The sequence below is a fragment of the Molothrus ater genome, chromosome 9 (genome assembly GCF_012460135.2).
Source record: "Molothrus ater isolate BHLD 08-10-18 breed brown headed cowbird chromosome 9, BPBGC_Mater_1.1, whole genome shotgun sequence".
Taxonomy (NCBI): Eukaryota; Metazoa; Chordata; class Aves; order Passeriformes; family Icteridae; genus Molothrus; species Molothrus ater.
The window spans coordinates 3596101-3614365 of NC_050486.2; the positions used below are offsets into that span (position 1 = coordinate 3596101).

Sequence of the window (18265 nt, forward strand, 5' to 3'; positions counted from 1 at the left end):
CCCGCCGCTTCCGCCCGCGCGCGGAGCGGCCGCCGCGGCGTCACGTGGTAGCGCGGCCGGTCCGCCATGGCCCCGGCACCGCCCGCGGGACCCGCAGCGGCGCCCGGATCGGGATCGGGCCCGGGCCCGGCGGGAGCGGCCCCTGCAACGCCCGCCCGGCGGCCCCGCGGCTGCTGCCCCCCAGTGAAAAAAATGCGGGACGGGCGCGGCCCCTGAGGGCAGCCCGGGCCCGGCGCCTCCGCTCCCCACCGCGTTATTTTCTATGTGCGAACCGATCGCAACAAGGCCGGTTTTGCATTTCTCGGAGGCAGAAAAGCCTGTAAAATAAGCACAACTAGCAGCTGAGTAGCAGAGAAGGGAAACTTGGAGGTACTTCGGGGGACATGAGATCCTCTGGCACTGATAACGTTGCACTACTCTGTTCCTTAGAGTGGGAATCGTTTTGGTGAATCAGATCTGGAATATCTCACTAGGCATTTCGCTTTTCTTACCCGTTTGTTCTGATTAATTACTGGTAAACTGGGCTTTTCAAACGTGTTTGATTGCATTCTTGATAAAGCTTTTTTACCCAGGCATGTGGGAGAGTTTCTATGGCTGGAAGTTTTCAAGATACAATTTTTTGGGACTACAAGGTCTCCTCTAGACTCCCTCCTTAGCAGCTCAAGACCAGCTTGGAAATTAGTTGCTAAGTAAATAGAGACCCTTTTACAAATTCGCAGAATCACAGAATTGTTCTGGTTGGAAGGAACGTCTGGAGATCATCCAGTCCAACCCCCCAGGCAAGGCAGAGTCACCTGGAGCAGGTCACAGGAACACATCCAGGCGGGTTTGGAATGTCTCCAGAGAGGGAGTCCTCATGCCCTCCTCGGGCAGCCTTTCCCAGTGCTCTGCCACCCTCAATGTAAAGAAATTCTTCCTCATGTTGAGGTGGAACTTCTTGTGGTTTAGTTTATGGCCACTGCTCCTCTTCCTGTCCCTGAGAAGAGTCTGGCACTTTATGCAATCCAGCAGGACGGCTGGGTGAGGGAAGTGCCATTCAGCCTGCACTCCTGTGCCTGTCTTCTCTGTACAAAGATTTCAAACAAAAATACCCTAAATTCTTTACTAACACACTATAAATGTTGCAGTTTCACCCAAAAGCAAGTGAATATTTGTGAGATAATTTGTGAGATACCTCCCATTGTACCAGCAGTAAATATTGTCATTCTTTTCAGTCCTAAAAGCAGAACACACACATTGAGCATTGCTTTCTAAAGCAAAAATTAAAGAGGATGTGACAAATACCACATCAGGAAAAAAAATCAACACAACAATGGCAAGATCCCTTTTTGTAACTGTTTTGTGATTACTTCATGGCCTAGGCCAGCCAGCTAATTTTCCTGCCAAACGATTTTTGGGAACCAGGTTCTCAACCTGGAGAGGCTGAAATGACCCCAATTTTGTCACACACTTACCACCAGTTTCATGACACTTGTGCTTCCATGGAAAGGGCGGCCCCTCAGCCCCAAACACTGTGTTGAAGGGACTGGATGGTTTTAGGGACAGAGGGATAGAAAATGCCTGGATTTCCATGAAGCCCTTGCCACCTGCAGCTCCTCTCTGCTGTTCCTGGGCTGTTCCTTACTGAGGGAGATCAAGTCGTGGTGTGAGACTGATGGCAGCCAGGAGCAGGGCCCTCAAGGTGACCTTGGCCGCTGTGAGTCAGCCACGCTGACTTTTTCCTTCCTGCTTTTCCATTCTGGTTTTACAGCTTCTGCTGCCCCTGGTGAGAGGCTGGTCGTGACAAGGGAATGTGCTGAGTCTGCCACGGCCACTGTCCCCTCCCAGCTCTGTGGGTGACAGAGGTAGACACTGTCAGAAATGAGGTGTAGTGGCCAGCACACCTCACCTTCTCACCACCTTCCTGACATGAGCAGTGTCAGTGTTGATGCCTGTGCACATGCTGACACCCCAGGTAACATGGCACACACATTTTATTGACCCCTCTGACACTGCCTCTGTGCCCCCTGGGCCAGCATAAAGAAGTATTTTTTCCTTCCCATTTGAACCCAACCTCTTACCTGTTTTACAAGTGCCTCCAGTACTAGTTTAGGAGAGGATTTAGTCGAATTGAAACAAAACAAACACATTAGTCCCATCTCCCCTTTCAGCCCTCTGCTCCCCAGACTGAGGAGTCCCAGCCACTCAGTGCCCCCTCCTTTCCAGCACTGTGTTTGCCTTTCCCTGTGTTTTGTCTCAGCCATTTGCTGCTGGGCTCCTCTGAGGATGCTGATGAAAAGGCAGCAAGCAGAGTTCCAGAGGCATTGCTGTCTCTGCTCTGCTGCTCCCTGTGCTGCTGCCTTTCCCCTGGAGTGCTCCCTGCTGCTGCTTTCCATGAAACATGTCCTGGGCAGGGGGAATAGGGAAGGAGTTGGAACATACCCATGCCTATACATGCCACTGTGCAGGCACCACGAGTTAGAGTAGGATTTTTTTGAGAAAAGCATTACCTAAATGAGGCCAAGGGCTGACTCAGACACTCTCAGACCTTTGCCTGCTTTGCAGCCTCTCCCCACTTCTGGGGACGCTGAGTGGGCTCCGCATCCCTTTCCCCCAGGCTGATGCTGAAGATCCTCCATGTCACATCCTCCCCAGCCTCCCTGCACTGGAAACGTGACATTTCCAGCGGCTGGGCTTTGCTGCTTATGTGTTTGGGTGACTTTTCTTGTAGTACTTTTCCTAAATCAACTCGCAAACCAGTTCCCTCGTTTCACTATCGTTTCCTTGCTTCAAATCCGCAACACTGTTACTGAATGCAGGAACGCGCCAGTCATGCAGAGCGCCTGAAAAAAAAGCGCACAGCCACAGAGTCGCGGAAACACGGCCAAAAAAAAGGAAGTTCCCGTTTCCTGAAGGCTCCCGAGAATGACTGCGGGAAGGAAAACTACAGCTCCCAGCAGGCAGCCGGGAGCCAGGGAAGGTCAGGGTTCACCGTCACGTTTCCAGCGGAGGATTCAGGGTGTGCGCTGGTGTCCTGCCACCAAAGGGCCTCTGGGACGGAGGGCAAGGGGAAAGGCCAGCGCTGGCCTCCTCCTGCCGCCTCTTTGCTCCTGATCGCCGCCCTGACCGGCTCCGAACCTGCCTGGGTAAGCGGCTCCACTTTGTTCTGCTCATTTCCTTCTCCTGCCGGAGCGTCGGCATCGGGAACAGGGAGGGGAGGGACGAGCGCCGGGGCAGCGACTGCACCCCATAGCCCCGAACCGTGTGTGGAGACACTGCTAGGGGGCGAGGGGCCCCCGAAAAGCTGCTGCTTTCGGAGGCTGGGCTGGAGATTCCTGTACGGAAAACCGCACGGACCGCTCTCCAAGCGGGGAAAGTTTCTTGGGAGTTTTCCATCCGCTTAGTTGTGCTCGGGCAAGCCTGGATAACACCGGCGAGCCCGGCTCCGTCTGTGCCCTGTCCCAAAGGGCTTTAGCCGGGGGGAATCATGGCTGGGGGCGTGCAGGGCTCAGGCTGCGGATCCGGTTCTGCCGGATCGCCTCCCGATCCGACACGCTGGAGGCAGGCGGGGGAAGGACAGGAGCAGCAGGGTCATCGCTCCGTGCCCGCCTGGCTGCGAGCTCCCAGCTGCCCAAAAGCTCCCGGGGCAGCCTGCCGAGCCCCAGACTCCGGCCTGGCGTCCGTGGGGATGAGACAGCAGTGCCTCACCCCCCTGGCGTGTCCCAAGATAAATGCGGTTTGCATTAACCCCTGCACTGACGGGAAGCAAGATAGCTGACAGCCCACGGGCTGAAGGTTCATATCCTCCCATTTTCACCTTGGGAATCACGGAGGAGGAGCCTCCCCCACCGTGATTCACGGTGTTTCTGCTTATCAGGTTTGTGGGCGTGTAGTTGGAATTGGCCGGAGCAGGACGGGATGGTGGCTGTGAGGAGGGCAGGACTCGGTCAGCCTCCGGAACAGCAGGGAGATACAGCTCCCTGTGAACGTCGGAGAAAGTGAAACCAAACCGTGCAGAAGCCAGAGCTCCAGGGGAAAAGGAAAATGGAAGAGATTCCAAGCGTGGATCTTCTTGGAGGTAAGTGAATCCTTTGCTTGCTCCATCTGCTAGGAAAATCCCTTTGCTGCCAGTGACATGAGAAACCTGTGCAGAAGAAAAATAAACCAGTAAAAGAATCCCATCTTTTCCAGGCTGAGGAAAGCAAGTTGCCATCAGTTTTTAAAGGGTGAAAGATGAACAAGTTACTTTCAGTTTTAGATTCTGATCTGCAACAGGTTTAGATTCTGTGTCCCAAGGTGGCAACACAAGGAATGCTGAAGAGAGAGATCCAGACTGGAAGAGCTTTCTTCCCTACATCCTGGTGCTTCCCATCTGCAGATGCTTAAATAATGAGCCAGTTTTCCACCACCTCTGGCTGGAAAAACTCTGGAAGAGGCAGGGCAGGGAGCAGTTTGTGCCCAGCTTGAACAGCAGGATATCTCCAAGTTCTTCATGTTTCTGTTTCTACCATGTACTTACATTATGTGGGAGCCTTGTTATGACTGGTACCTATGAGTGTGTCAGTGATAAAGTGATGCCATCACCAGCTCAGGTCTGTCCTAGATAGTCAGAAGTGTCACTGTAATAATCAGCAACAAAGAATGTAAAAATCATGTTCTGACAGGTGACAAGTGCAGCTTTTTCTCTGTTTTCAAATTAGAAGGGAGTTCCTTGCCCTTTTAATCAGTGTTTATTCTAATTATAGCATAATCATTTATGTAGTGCTTGATCATTCATAAGCAATTTTTCACAAGTAGTGCCTGAAATTTGAGCTGCACTTTGGTTCTGTGAGAGTCAGAATATGTCACAAACACTGTTCAGTTGCAGGATCTCTCTATTGAATTATGCTCCAGTGTTTGTTCTAATTAAATGTTGCCATAGCTCTTTGGGAGAGCAGCTCCAGCACAGAAACACAGAGCATGAGAATTATCATTTACATTTAGACAGATGCTTGAAGTGCATTGGCATAACTGTACTCAACAACAGCCTTAGGAATTCTTCAAATCCATTGCTATCTGTGAAAACCCACTATCTGTGAAAGATGTGGTAACATATTTTACCATTGAAGGAAGGAATTGCCTGCCCATCCCACCTAGGACACAAGCTGGAATTGAGTTAGCTTTAGCAAGGCAGCTGTAAGGTCTGTGGCTTGGATTTGTGGACTTAGAGAAAAAAAATTGTTGGAAACAGAGCAGTGTTTTGGCTTTTGATGAACACAGCATCAAGGCTTTCTGTCCCTGCCCAGCAAATACCCTGGGGTGTGCAGAAGATTGGGCAGGGACCCAAGGTGGGAAAAGAGTTGTTGAACACAATGTAGCACCATGCTCAGTAACAAAAAAATGGGGCAAAGACAGAAAGGGAGAAAGGGGGTGGCTTCCAAGGTGGCCATTCTGGGAGACTGGCCTGGCATCCGTCTGCTTGTAGGAGATGGTGAGTGATGCCTTTGCATCCTGATTCCCTCCTTCCCTTCACTCAGCTGTCTGGATCTCAACCCAAGAGTTTTCTTGCCTCTGGTCACTCTGTTCTCTCCTGTCTCACTGGGGGTAAATGTTTCTGCAGTGCCAGAACTGGGAGTTGTGTGGGTGGTGGTAAAGCACTGGGCATTCTTCACTCCTGTGTGGCTCACTGGGCTTGTGAACTCTGATCCCACCAGCTGGACCAGCCCAGGGTGAGGTGGGGAGCACAGCAGAGTGTCCTGTGCACCAAGAGCCCACCCAGGAAACACCTGGGCACCAAGGGACAGGCAGGTGGCCTGAGACATCCTGTAAACCAGAGGAGGACTCTTCAGTGTGTGAATCAGCTGCTGATGGGGGAGAGACAACACTCCTGGGTTCAGCTGGTCCCACACTAGAGGAGAAACCTGCCCAGGAAATTGAAGTGTTGCCAGAAGAATCTGACAAGACAAGAGAAGGTGTCTCAGAAAGACCCCTGGAAAAACAGGACTTGGATGAAGGTGAGTCTCTCCCCACCCTCGGGCCTGATAACTTGGGCCTTGGCTTAGAGGAGGCAGAGCAGGAGAAAGGGTTGTTGGTTCTTGGGCTAAAAGAGACGAAGTGTAGGTCTGTGAATTTTATTCCCCACAGCTGGGCTGGGCCATGAGAATGTGGAAAGCAAAGGAGACAGCCCTGTCCACCAGGAAACATGGGAGCACCAGGAGACAACTGGGCACCATGAAAGTCTCTGCAAAGCAGAGGAAGATGTCTCGTCAACAAGCAAGGCACGGGGCTCTGGCAGTGAAATGACACCTCTGGATGTGACTGGTGTGGAAGATGTCCCCAGGGGCCACTTGGCAGAGAAGAGCAGCAGTGCCACTCTCCCAGACTGGGAGCCAGAGGCACCCAGAGGGCAGGAAACACAGGAGAGCGAGTCCCAAGGCACGTTAAGGAAAAGACCAAAAGGTGAGCTGGTGGCTGCACACTGCTGCTCTTCCACTTCCTACATTTCCCACAGGCACTAGAACAATGGGATGAGAGCTCTCATAGCCATTTTCACTTCCCTGGAGTCACAAGGTATAAGAAATTAATTGGCTTCTCTCTTTCTCTTGCCTTTGCTCCTGTTGTGCTGTGAAAGGCATGAAGCCACATTGCACTCTACATTGTCTTTCTCCTTGCCCAGCCCAAGAGGAGAGAGCCAAGACTCGGGCAGTATTAACCCAAAGCAGTGTTTCCTCCTGCTTTGCTTACTACAGCTCCATTTACCTGTTCCCTCAGCACTGAGTGGCTCATTTCTTTTCTCCTGTTGCAGGGGACACAGCCCCAAACCCAGAGACTCTGTCTTCCCTGCAGAACATCACCACCCAAAACACAGAGCAGGAGAAGGCCAAAAAGTCCGTCCTGTGGAAAGGTGAGGAAAAGAAGCTTCCCTTGCATGTTACTCATCGACCAGAAGGCACTGATCCTCCAGGAGCAAGTAATAAAGCACATTTAATTACTCTTCTCTCTCGAGACCTTTCACAGCCTCTTCTGAGGGTTTGAAAGAAAAAACATCCTCTTAAATACAGGCTCAGTTCAAGCCTGTAGTGGCAGCTTCCCCTCCAGCTCTTCAGCCTCAAAAGCTGGCATATTGTGGTCATCATGCTGTGAGTGCCCTGGGAGGTCTGGGGGGGCTGCTGTGCTGAGGGTCCCCCTCCCCAGCCCTGCTCTGTCCTGGGGCTCTAAGCAGGAACACTGATGCTGATCTGCATCAACACATTCCTCCTGTTAGAAGGAGACCTGCTTTGCTATGGAGAGGGACACAAGGCATTGTGTCTGGACCTTCTGTTTTCTGAGCAGAAGCACGGTGGCCTTTGTTCACTCATAGCATGGAGGAGGGCAGTGAAAGCAGCACTTTACCTGGGTCAGACACCTCCATATGTGGTGCTCTGAACAGCCACAAACCTAAAAAAAACAGAGGAAGGGGAAAAGAGCTTGTGGGCAGCTGCAATTTCCTCAGGAAGGTTTGCACAATCCTTGCCCTCATCCCTGGAGCTGCAGCCCCCACACCTGGCACATTGGAGTGGGAGCCAGCAGCCCTTTCACCTTTCCTGCCCAACTTGCTCCACTTTCCTAGTGCAGGGGGAAGCTCTGAGAGGGGAGAAATAGCCATTGTAGCTACTTTCCAGCATGTCACTGCGGGTCACTTGGGACTGACTCCTGTTCCCCGTGTTGTGTCTCTCCCTGCTGAACAGGGCTTTTCATCCTGGGCCTCACAGTGCTGGGCTTCTGCATATTCTGCTTCGGCAGCCCCACCTCCAGCTCCCAGCAGCCCCGCAGGAACCCCACGGTGGAGGCATTCCAGTCCCAGTTTGACCAGCTGCAGCACAGCTTCCCGGGCCAGAGCCCCGAGCTGTGGCTTCGCGGGCGCAAGTTCCTGCGCAAGCACCTGAACGCGTCGCGGCCCACGCAGCCGGCCATCATCATCCTCACGGCCGCGCGCCGCGGCGAGCGCACCCTGCGCTGCCTCGGCGCCCGCCTGGCCGACTGCTACTCGGCCGCCCTGCACGGCAGCACGGTGCACGTCGAGGGCAGGGACAAAGGCAGGCTCCACAGCGACCAGGCCAAGCTGCAGGTGGACTCGGAGCTGAGCGCGGCGTTCCAGGCGGGCAGCCGGGCCGCGGTGGTTCACCGCTTCGAGCTGCTGCCCGCCGGGGCCACCCTCATCTTCTACAAGTACTGCGACCACGAGAGCGCCGCCTTCAAGGACGTGGCCCTGCTGCTGACGGTGCTGCTGGAGGAGGACGTGCTGGACAGCCACATCAGCCTCCAGCAGCTGGAGGAGAGGGTCCGTGACTTCCTCTGGGCCAAGTTCACCAGTGCCAGGAGCCCCGGCTCCTACGACCGCATGGACTCGGACAAGCTGAGCGGGCTGTGGAGCCGCATCTCCCACCTGGTCCTACCCATTCACCCCGTGCAGACCATCGAGGACGGGGGCTGCTATGCCAAAGCCTAGGGACAAAAGTGGCCAGAGCCCCGGGGAGGGTTGGAAAGATGCTCCTGGGTGGCCTCTACAGGCACAACTGGTGTTACTTCTCTTTGGTTTGTTTCTTGTAGGTTCCTGGGAAGAGTTTGACAGGTACAAGTTGATCCAGGATATTTGGGAAGCTGAGTCCTGGAGGTGATACACACACTTCTTTCTGGGAGATGGGAACAGGGGGTGTTTTAGAGTTCCACAGGAGAACATCAACATGTGGGGAGGCAGGAGGGAAAATAGGTAGTGTTTTGATAGTCAGACACAGTCTGACTGTATTTCTTGATAGAAACACTGCCTGGCAGGGAGCATTTCTATCAAGAAATAGACAAATAATGTTCACGATTAGTATGACAGAAAGATGCTGGGATTCAGCAGTTCTTTAATCTCTCCTTGCCCCTCAGCTTGCTAAAGTTGTGTACATCAGTCTCACAATATATTTTATCCAGGGAGCTGCTGGAACACAGAAAGGTCAAATTCCTCAAGGCCCAACCTTCTGAAGGCATGCTTCAAAAAGAAAAGCAGTTTGCCAGTCAAGGGTGTGACCCGTCAGTCCCAGTAGTGTCCCACTGGCACAGCCTGATTGACACCAGGCAAAGCCCAGATCCTCAAACAAACCTGCAATTCAGAGATCCCCTAAACATCAATTAGCAGAAATTCCAGTTGTCAGCACTTGAACACTACCGTAATGGCAGGGATCCCATGAGGATATCCCACGTGCCAGAGATCAAGCTCCAGAACCAGAGAGCAGTGAAACAGTTGCTGCCACAGTGATAGTGTGAAGCCTCAAGGGATTACACAGGTGAAAAAATGAACAATACAATGTAATGTAATGCTTCCTCTCTGTAAAACAAGTCCACTCTATCCCTTTACCACACAAAGGCTGTGACTCTCTCCTCAGGCTGATGCTTTGGTCCCACACAACAGATTGTTCTTCACCTGGATCTCTGGTCTGTGTGCAGGGCTGGCAGCCTGTCCCAGCCTCTCCCCAGGTGACTTCTGTTGATGAATGTAGATGTTAACGTTGCTATTTCAAACCATGTAGTGTAGCACACCAGGTCCTTGCCCTCCAAGGGTACATTTGCCTCCCTGCCAGGCAGATGGAGCTCTGACATCTGCCAAAGCAAGTAGGAGCAGAGCTGGGTTAGCTGGTAAAGACCAAATCTCTGCCATTAACACTAAAATTCCTTGACAAAGCAGATTAGTTTCTTTCCTTGCCTCCTCTTCTGCATTCTAGGAAGGGAAATCCAAGTCCTGGAAGCACTGTGGTTTCTCCACACTGTGTTTTTGCAGGTGCTGTGGGGCAGGGCAGCCAACTCAGGAACACCTGGAGGGGCAGGTGCAGGTTAAAGCATTTTTTATAACCCAAGGGCAGCCCCAGGGGCCAGCCCCATGTGCCTGTGCAGAAGGAGCAGCTGTAGCAGATGTGGCCTTGCAGAGCCAGGCTCTGTGTCCAAAAAGAACAAATCCACAGCACCATGCTGGTTTTTAGCAGCTGCACACCAGGGTGCTCCTTACAGCAGCTGACCCTGGTGTTGGATGGGTCTCCTGCCAACAGTGCCTTGCTCATCTGCCCCACCAAGGGCTCAAGGAGGTGCAGCCCTGCACCCTAAAAACCACAGTCTGTCTCTCTTTCCCCCTGCCATGTGCCTTGACGTGTCCCAGGACCTTAGTGGCCCTTAATTGGAGGAGGGGACAAAATGAAGGAAGAGGGAGGGTTATTTGTTCATGTTCTGACCAAAGAACAGACTTTTTGGTTGGTTGGGGATGTGAAGACAAGATACCACAGGGGTTTTAACTGTGATAAACACTGGGCTAAACGTGAGAACCACCTGCTGGAGCCCAGGGCATGGTTTGATACGAGATACAGATTGCTTCCTCCTCTCCCTCTTTCCTATTGCTGTACACTACTTTGGTGAGGGAAAGCACTATCCTGCTCTGCAGGGTGTTGATCTAAGGACCAGCAGAGCATTAATCATGCTATGCCAATATTTTGGTGGAAATCTGTATTTTAATGTTCTCTCTCTCCATTTTGCATACTGTGTTTGCAATGCATAGCCCAGGTATGCAAAGGCAACTCCCCATTGCTGAAAGTGTCACCCACCTGAGTTCTTCCAATACAGAGATATTTTTATGGCCTTCTAAAGACAAATATCTGCTTGCTTCTGGAACAGGATTTCTATTTAAAAATAAATGGTGAGATTGTGAAAGAAGCCAGCAAAGTGAGACTGGAGTCTGTATTCCATTCTTTTTTTCTCAGCTGTTTTCATTAAGCTAAAGAGATCATCATATTAGGCAAAGTTTAACTTAGGTCAGGGCTGTAGCTGTGCAAACAAAGTGAATATTTGCTTTTCCTGGAAAAACTCTTAACAACGTTTTTCTCAGTTGTTTGGGGCAAATATTTGCAGCTTTTTCAACCGAGGCAAAATTAAAAACAAACCCCCAAAGAGCTGCTGGATTCAACCCAGGCTGAAGTACACTGGGGTTTGCATAATATTTAATGATAATAAATAAAACTGAAATCCACTGACAACAGAAATGTTTCAGAAATACGAAAAGCAAATATTTCTCATTTCAACTGATTGGTTCCACTTGATATTCCACCACTTCAGCACACTCAAACTTTTACTTTTGTGATGAATTATTTTGCCCAGCTCTAGCCTAAACAGAGAGAGGTCTGGAAAAGAAAGTATTTACCCTGTTAGTTTGGATTTTCTTCAGTCCCCTGACAACAATAGCCGTAGCAATGGCACCTGCCTTCACATGGATGTCCACGTGATTGATTGCCAGAAGTAGACATCTCCCATCTCCAGTTTGATGCCAGAGGAGATTTGATCTTACACCAAAGATTTACATGAAAATCCAGTGTCCCCAGGTACAGCAATGCTGGGTTTTTATGCAAAAAGCACTGGTTTTTGATGCAAACACCAGGCTGCTTTTTTAAGTCTTGCAAATGGATCCAAAACTGAGTCCAAAGGGAGCAGCTGAACAAACTCAGAGGCAGAAAGGTGCACTGGTGGGGTTTTTTGGAGTTCCAGTCTCTGCAGGAAAGGATGTGTTGCCACGAGGTGTTCAACAATCCTAAAAATCACCTTGAAAATTACACAGGAGCACAACTCAGGGGCAAAACCAGTCCTGGAATGCCAGCCTGGTCTGCTCCACCACGAAATCAGTGCTGATTATCCCTGTGAATGTGCTGCTGTCCTGGAGCTGATGCAGCTTTGCCACCCTCAGCCAGTGGTGGCCAGGTGTGGCACATCACCCTGAGCTGCCTGCAGCACCCCTGCCCCTGGCACAGGGACATTCCTGCCACATCCCTTCTCACCTTTTTGCACCAGCACGGGCCGGAGCTGGAAGAAGGCAGGGCACAAAGAGGAGGAGGAGTGAACCCAGTTCTGCCACATCTCTCCTGTGAGCTCATCTGCAGCTTAACCCTCCACAGGGCTGCTCCCTCGGGGGCCACTTTCTGGCCCACAAAACCTCCATTGTAATTGAGATTTGCAGATATTGGGAGCTGGAAGCTGTTTTTATTTCCCACCTCAGCCTCTGCAGGGGAAGCAGCTGTACAATGAATCACACAAAGGAGCTTGGCCACAGCCTGTGGGACATGGATCCATGAAAAGGCTCAAAGAATGCAGCTTAAAAGTGTGTTCCCCACAGAGGGAGGGGGCTGAGCCATGGCAGGCATCCCCCTGGCCTCTCCCTGCTGTAGCTGGACTGTGCTGAGGCTGAGGAGAGGCTCTGCAGATCCCTCCTGAGGGCACTCAAGAGCTGAGGATCCTCTAAGAGCCAGCGCAGAGGTACCAGGACAGCAGAGCACAAAGGATGGAAACAGCTCACACAGCTCACAATCCTTTGAGATCTGCTCCATCCCCTGCCCCAGCAGCCCAGGGACCCCTCTGGGCAACAAAAACCAGGACATGGCAATGTCCACAGGGGAGCAGACCTGGCCAGACAATGACAGCTTGAGCTGAAGGAATCCCCTGATCTCTGTGGTAACAGAGCTGAATCCTTAGGGCTGCTCAGAGCAGAAGAAACAAGGATCAGCCACAGTCCTGGGTAAAACTTGTGTCTGCAGAGTGCCTGAATCACACAGGTTCCTCTGTGATGGTGTTCACAGGGGTTCTTGGATCAGGGAAGAGATGAGGATCTGACTCCATGTTTCAGAAGGCTTGATTTGTTATTTTATTATATATATTACATTAAAACTATACTAAAATAATAGAAGAAGAGGTTTCTTCAGAAGGCTGGCTAAGAATAGAAAAGAATGATAACAAAAGCATCTGTCTTGGACAGAGAGTCTGAGCCAGCTGACTGTGATTGGCCATTAATTACAAACAACCAACATGGGCCAATTCCAGATGCACCTGTTGCATTCCACAGCAGCAGATCATCAATGTTTACATTTTGTTCTTGAAGCTTCTCAGCTTCTCAGGAGGAAAAATCTTAAGGAAAGGAATTTTCATGAAAAGATGTCTGCAACAGTTCCTCCTCACAGGGAGAGAAAAGTCCAATTGTTCCTGCTCTGGGACAAGCACCAGGCTCCCTCCAGCAGGCTGGGCAGCAGCAGGAGCACACACAGGGAAATAAAGAGGTGCCTGCAGACCTCTCCACACCAGGCCAGTCTCACATGCATCTTTCTTAACTCTCAACCTCTATAATTATGATCCCAAGACCATCCCCATGAGAGGGCAGCTGCTGCCTGTGACAGGTGAGTTGGGAGCAGAATGCATCAGGACCTGATGCAACAGCAGCCACGAGCACAGCTTCTCCATTCCAGAGGCCTGTGGTTCCCCTTCTGATTGTGTTTGGAAGGTTTTTTAGGAAACTGTTGGCTGATGGAACCAAATTCAATGAAACAAGAGGTTCAAATAATCCCAGGAGACTTCCAGAGGGCAGGGGATGAGTGTGAATCAGTCCCAAACAGGATTGGCATCCCATAATGGAAAACACTGGCTATGGAGAGACAGCTGGGATGAAACCATGGGTGCTACCACAGGGGAGATCCTCAAACTCCTGAATCCTTTAAACACTGCCTGGTGGCAGTACAGACCTGCTCTCTGTTAACAGGACATGTGAAACTGGAAAGCAAAAAGGGGAAAGCCCCTTGTGAGGGCAGAGCTGAATGCAAGGCCACAGAGGGCTGCTGCACATGCCTCAGTCTGCTCACACAGAACTTATCCCACAGCAGAACCAGCTGGCCCAATTGGAAAGTGGCACCTTTAGTTTATGGTCTGAATAAAGATAGTAGGGAAAAAAAATGAGAGAATTGGATTGGAAGTTATTAGGAGGCTGGGAGGAGGTTTTGGTGGCTTTGTTAACAAGATTTAAGATGTATTTAATCAGTTGTGTTACCAAACCTTCCCAGACACAGGTTAATGTTGGGAGTGTCTCAAGACTACAAGGGAACCCTTATCTCCCATACCCTTGTTCCCACACTGGCTGAGAGTACTCAAAACCTCCTCTGCACCTCGAGGAAACAGCCACATTGTCTGAATTCAGGATGTGAAATGACAAAAGCAACATTTTAAACACCGTCCTTCTGCCTTCCACACTGCACTTGTATCACCCCTGTGAGCACAGGAGGCTCAGGAGTGATGAAAGGAGATGAAAGCAGGACTAGCAAGAAGGGTCAGGAGAGAGGGGCACGGAGGGGCCCTGGAGGGGAGAGCAACGGGGGCCACCTGGATTTGCCCCATCAGGCTCCCGCAGAGCCTCACAGGCAGATCCCGCTCTGCAAACCATCCGTGCTGCAGAGCCTCCCCTGCCTGCCAGGGCTGCTCTCGGACACTGCTTTGGACAGGGGCTCAGGAAGATCAGACGCACTGAAACTGAGCTGAAACTGCTGAAACTCGCTCAGCTGGAGCCAGCCAGCCCCTTTCTCTGCTTAGGCACAGCCTCTCCCCCACCTCCGTGCCCCTCCACAATTTTTCTTATCTGTGGGGCAGGAGCTGGCTCTGGAGGAACATGACACGGGGCTGCAGCAGGGCAGGACCGCCAGGAGCTGGCTGAAGCTTTTCTCCCCTCCCTGCTTTTGTAGGCACAACCGTGTTCTTTGTCAGTGCTTCTCATTTTCCCCGGCTGGGTCAGAAGCAGATCGCCCCCTCCTCCCCTATCCCCTCCCTGCCGGCAGACAGCTTTGATCAGGAGTCCCCCTGCTGACATCCCTGTCTTTCCCTCTCCTCCCTCCACCTGGGGGCTGAAACCCTGCGTGAGGGAGCGCTGAGGACCCGGTCGCCTCCCGCACTAAACAAAGCACATCTGGCAGGCAGCAGCCGCCGCTGCCCGCCCCGGCCGGGGACACCTGATGCCATTTCTGCACAGCCTGTGGATCACAGCAGGCAGCTCCGGAGGGCCCAGCTGTGCCAGCACGGCCACTGGCAGCTCCCTGCCGAAAGCTGCCTTCTGACCACCAGCACGGCAACCCACAAAGGAGAGGGCAAGAGATCGGAGCCTCTTCCAGTGCCTAAAGGAGCTGGAAAAGAGAGGGAGGGAGAGAGATGGTTTTATAAGGGCATGGAATGACAGGACAAGGGGGAATGGGGTGAAACTGTCAGAGGGCAGGATGAGATGGGATATTGGGAAGAAATTCTTCCCTGTGAGGGTGGGCAGGCCCTGGCACAGGGTGCCCAGAGAAGCTGTGGCTGCCCCATCCCTGGAAGTGCCAAGACCAGGTTGGACAGGGCTTGGAGTAACCTGGGATAGTGGAAGGTGTCCCTGCCCGTGGCAGGGGGTGGAACAAGGTGGTCTTTAAAGTCCTTTCCAACCCAAACCATTCTAGGATTCTGTGACTCAACCACCACAGCAAGAGCAGCTCCCGTGTCCTGGGGGATGCTGTGCTCTGTCCCAGCACGGAGCACAGGCTCCTCCAGCCCGGGCAGAGCGATCCCCTGGCAGGCAGAGCTTGCCTCCAGAGGGCAGGAAGGAGGAATCGGGCAGCAAAAGAGTTTTGTGCGTGAGGAAACGAGCGGAGCGCTCCTCTCGAGAGCGAGGGGCAGCGCGGGTGGCTCCGCAGGGACCTCTCGGTGCCGGGGCGGCCGCGGGGGCTCGGAAAGGATCGCACAGAGCGCCGAGAGAGCTCCGAGCCCGGGGGGGCGGCAGCAGGGCGGTGCGAGGGGCAGGCGGGGCGCGGCGGGGCCCGAGGAGCGCCCGGCCCCCATCCCCATCCCATCCCCATCCCATCCCATCCATCCCCATCCCATCCCATCCCATCCCATCCCTCCATCCCTCCCCCGCCGAGCGGCCGCGCCGCGGGTCGCCGCCCGCCACCCGGCAGGTTGTAAAGTCATTAACTCCCCCAGCCATGCCGGGCCGCGCTCCGCGGGCCCCGCCGCGCCCGCAGCCGCCGCTGGTGGGGCCGCCGAGCCGCCTCCTCCTCCGCGGCAGCGGCAGCAGCAGCGCGGCATGGCCGCCGCTCCCCGCCGCCTCCTCCTCCTCATCCTCCTCCTCCTCCTCCGCGCCGCCGCCCCCCTCGGCGATAAGGTAAGCGCCGAGCCTCCCTCCCTCGCTCCCTCCTGCCTTCCTTCCCTCCCGTCCTCCCTCCCCTCGGGGAGCCGCGGCGGGGCAGGGACGGACGCAGAGGGCTCCGAGCCGCGGCCCCTCGCCCTTCCCCGCAGGTTTCAGGCTCCCGAGCTCCGGGATCCCCGCGCTTCCCTCCCGCGCTGCTCGGCAAGGGGGTTCCGTCGCCTGTCCCCCAGGGTGACCCCAGGAGCTTTGCCCGCTTGCCGTGCCTGGCACTAACAAAAGGCTGATGGGGGTGTGAGGATGCACCAAGAGGGTCCCAGCATCACCAGAGGGACCACGGGGGCGCGGCGCCTTCCCCTGCCTGGGGGTTCGCCCGAAGCTGCCCACCACGTCCATCCCTCCACGTTCGTCCCTAGCAGGAGGCTGGCTCAAACTTAGGGCTGGAAACAAACAGATTTCCCCCTTCCCTGTCCTCCCCGCCACCCCGAGCACGGCTTTGGGCAGATGCTTTCCCCACTAACCATGGGGAGCCTGTCCAGGCATCAGCGCCCCGCGCTGCCCTCATCTCTTCTCCGCACCACAAAGGAGCCCTCAGCCCGGCCCTCCTCCCGTGGCACTTGTTTCACCGCAGCACCGAGACCCCCGTGCCTGTCCCGTCTCCTTCCCGAGGCCCAGCCGGGGTGAATGGCCCCCGTGCCCGTGGCAGGGCGGGCAGAAATCCGTGTTCCCGGCAGGAATGCCGGCTTCGCGGGGCGCCGCAGTGCCCCTGCCTCCGCGGGTCACTGCCCGCATTGTGCCTCGGCGCTCCCGTTTCCTCGAGGGGAACCCGGCCGGATTTCTTTGCTGCCTAAGGAATTCTGCTCTGCTAAAGGAAGAGGGTTCTGGGCTGTGTTTCCCACCCCCAGACTCATGGCTGGGATAAAGCAATCCCACATGAGCCGTTTTAGACACAGAGAAGACCAGACACTGCAGATTTACTGGGGATAACTCAGGTTTGAGGAGCAGCAGTGTCTCCTGTTCTGGGCTTTGTCTTAATTTTGAAGCTCAAGTGTCTCATTCCCACTTTGCTTTTACCTCCCTGCACATCTGCTGCCTGTTCTGTTTACCCTGAGCTGCAGGGCTAAATCGGAAGCTTCAGGCAGAGCAAGCCAGGTCAAGCTAAACAGATGTGAAATCCTTCATTCGGGACTGACCAGGATGGACTGCTCCATCAACACGTGTGCACTCCCTGCCCCAGCAGCTGTGTTTGCACAACACCTCAGACAAGGGCATCCCCAGGTGGGAAGAGGGCTCCCCAGCATAAACACACACCAGCTCTGCCCTGAAGGTTCCCTTGCTCCCCACGGAGCCCTCTGATCACAGATGATGTGCTGTGAATTGTCCTGGTGGCTGGTACTGATTGTTGTTGGTCTCTACTACAAGGCAGCACACAAAATGCCCACTGGGGAACTCACCTGTGGTTCCTCCTGCCCTCCCGTTGTCCACATAAAACATTTTACAAAGAGTGTCAGAAAACCTCAATCCACAGTTTGGGCAAGCAACTTCCCAACTAACTTCCTTCCTAACTGCATTCAATGCCTCTGCAAACCCTGGTGATAGAAGTGTCTCATGTTCACTCCCTCCTCTCCCTTCCCAGTTTTCCATCCTTTCTAGCAGCTTGCCCCAGGATAAGAGAATTGTCCTGCTTGCAGGGAATGGCCTAACTGACTCGGACCCAGTGTTTTGTTATGACGTGCAGCACTTGCCTGTGAACTTTCTGTCATGGCAGGATTATGAACAGAACTTGGTCGTTTCTCCACTGACTTCTGTTCACTGTTTTTCTAATTTGCTTTTCATCTGTGCCTCATTACATGTCCAGATTTTTGTTACTTATCTGCTGCAATTCCACATCCTCAACAAGGATCCCCTTCCATTTTCCCACAGTTACTGTTCTTCCTGATCCCTTAAAAATTATTCTGCATTGCTTGTTTTACCTCAGATACCTGCCCCTATGAAAAACTCCTCAGGTACCTTGCTTCAGCTTTTCTAGGGAAAATTTGGGTTTGGGTCTGCTTCCAGTATTGAATCTCTCACACAGACTATTTAGTCTACACAAATAGTGTAAAACAATGACAGGATGAGAAATAGCTTTATACAAACCCCAATTCTTTTGTGAAACATCGGGGCATAATTGCAACTGCTATTGTTTTTTCTCAGGGCTCTGGTGGAGTGTATCACCACAGCTTTAGTCAGAGAATGAGATGGGGAACCCAAACCAGGGGCGCTGAACACGGTCATTCATTCCCAGATAATAATCTGCCGTTCATTCCAGGCATTCAGACATCTGAAGCTACTTAG

At 53.1% G+C, this 18265-nt stretch overlaps 1 protein-coding gene across 2 annotated transcripts; it reads left to right on the forward strand.

Moving 5' to 3' along the window:
- The first annotated feature begins 3011 nt into the window (after positions 1-3011).
- On the forward strand, positions 3012-10677 carry LOC118689795 (torsin-1A-interacting protein 2-like). 2 transcript variants are annotated; one of them, XM_036388265.2, is made up of 6 exons: positions 3012-3125; positions 3857-4057; positions 5673-5972; positions 6103-6417; positions 6764-6928; positions 7686-10677. In XM_036388265.2, exons 2-6 carry the CDS (start codon positions 4024-4026, stop codon positions 8444-8446), a joined length of 1575 nt encoding a protein of 524 aa, XP_036244158.1. In that variant the 5' UTR covers positions 3012-3125; positions 3857-4023; the 3' UTR covers positions 8447-10677. The 2 variants fall into 2 exon arrangements, with proteins under 2 accessions (XP_036244158.1, XP_036244159.1); XM_036388266.2 differs by having other exon boundaries at positions 6764-6862.
- The last annotated feature ends 7588 nt before the right edge of the window (positions 10678-18265 follow it).

Coding starts and splice junctions, on each gene's coding strand:
- LOC118689795 (XM_036388265.2), top strand. CDS start 4,024: ATGGAAGAGATTCCAAGCGTGGATCTTCTTGGAG. Junction 4,058..5,672: donor AAGCGTGGATCTTCTTGGAG/GTAAGTGAATCC, acceptor TGATCCCACCAG/CTGGACCAGCCCAGGGTGAG. Junction 6,929..7,685: donor CACTGATCCTCCAGGAGCAA/GTAATAAAGCAC, acceptor CCTGCTGAACAG/GGCTTTTCATCCTGGGCCTC.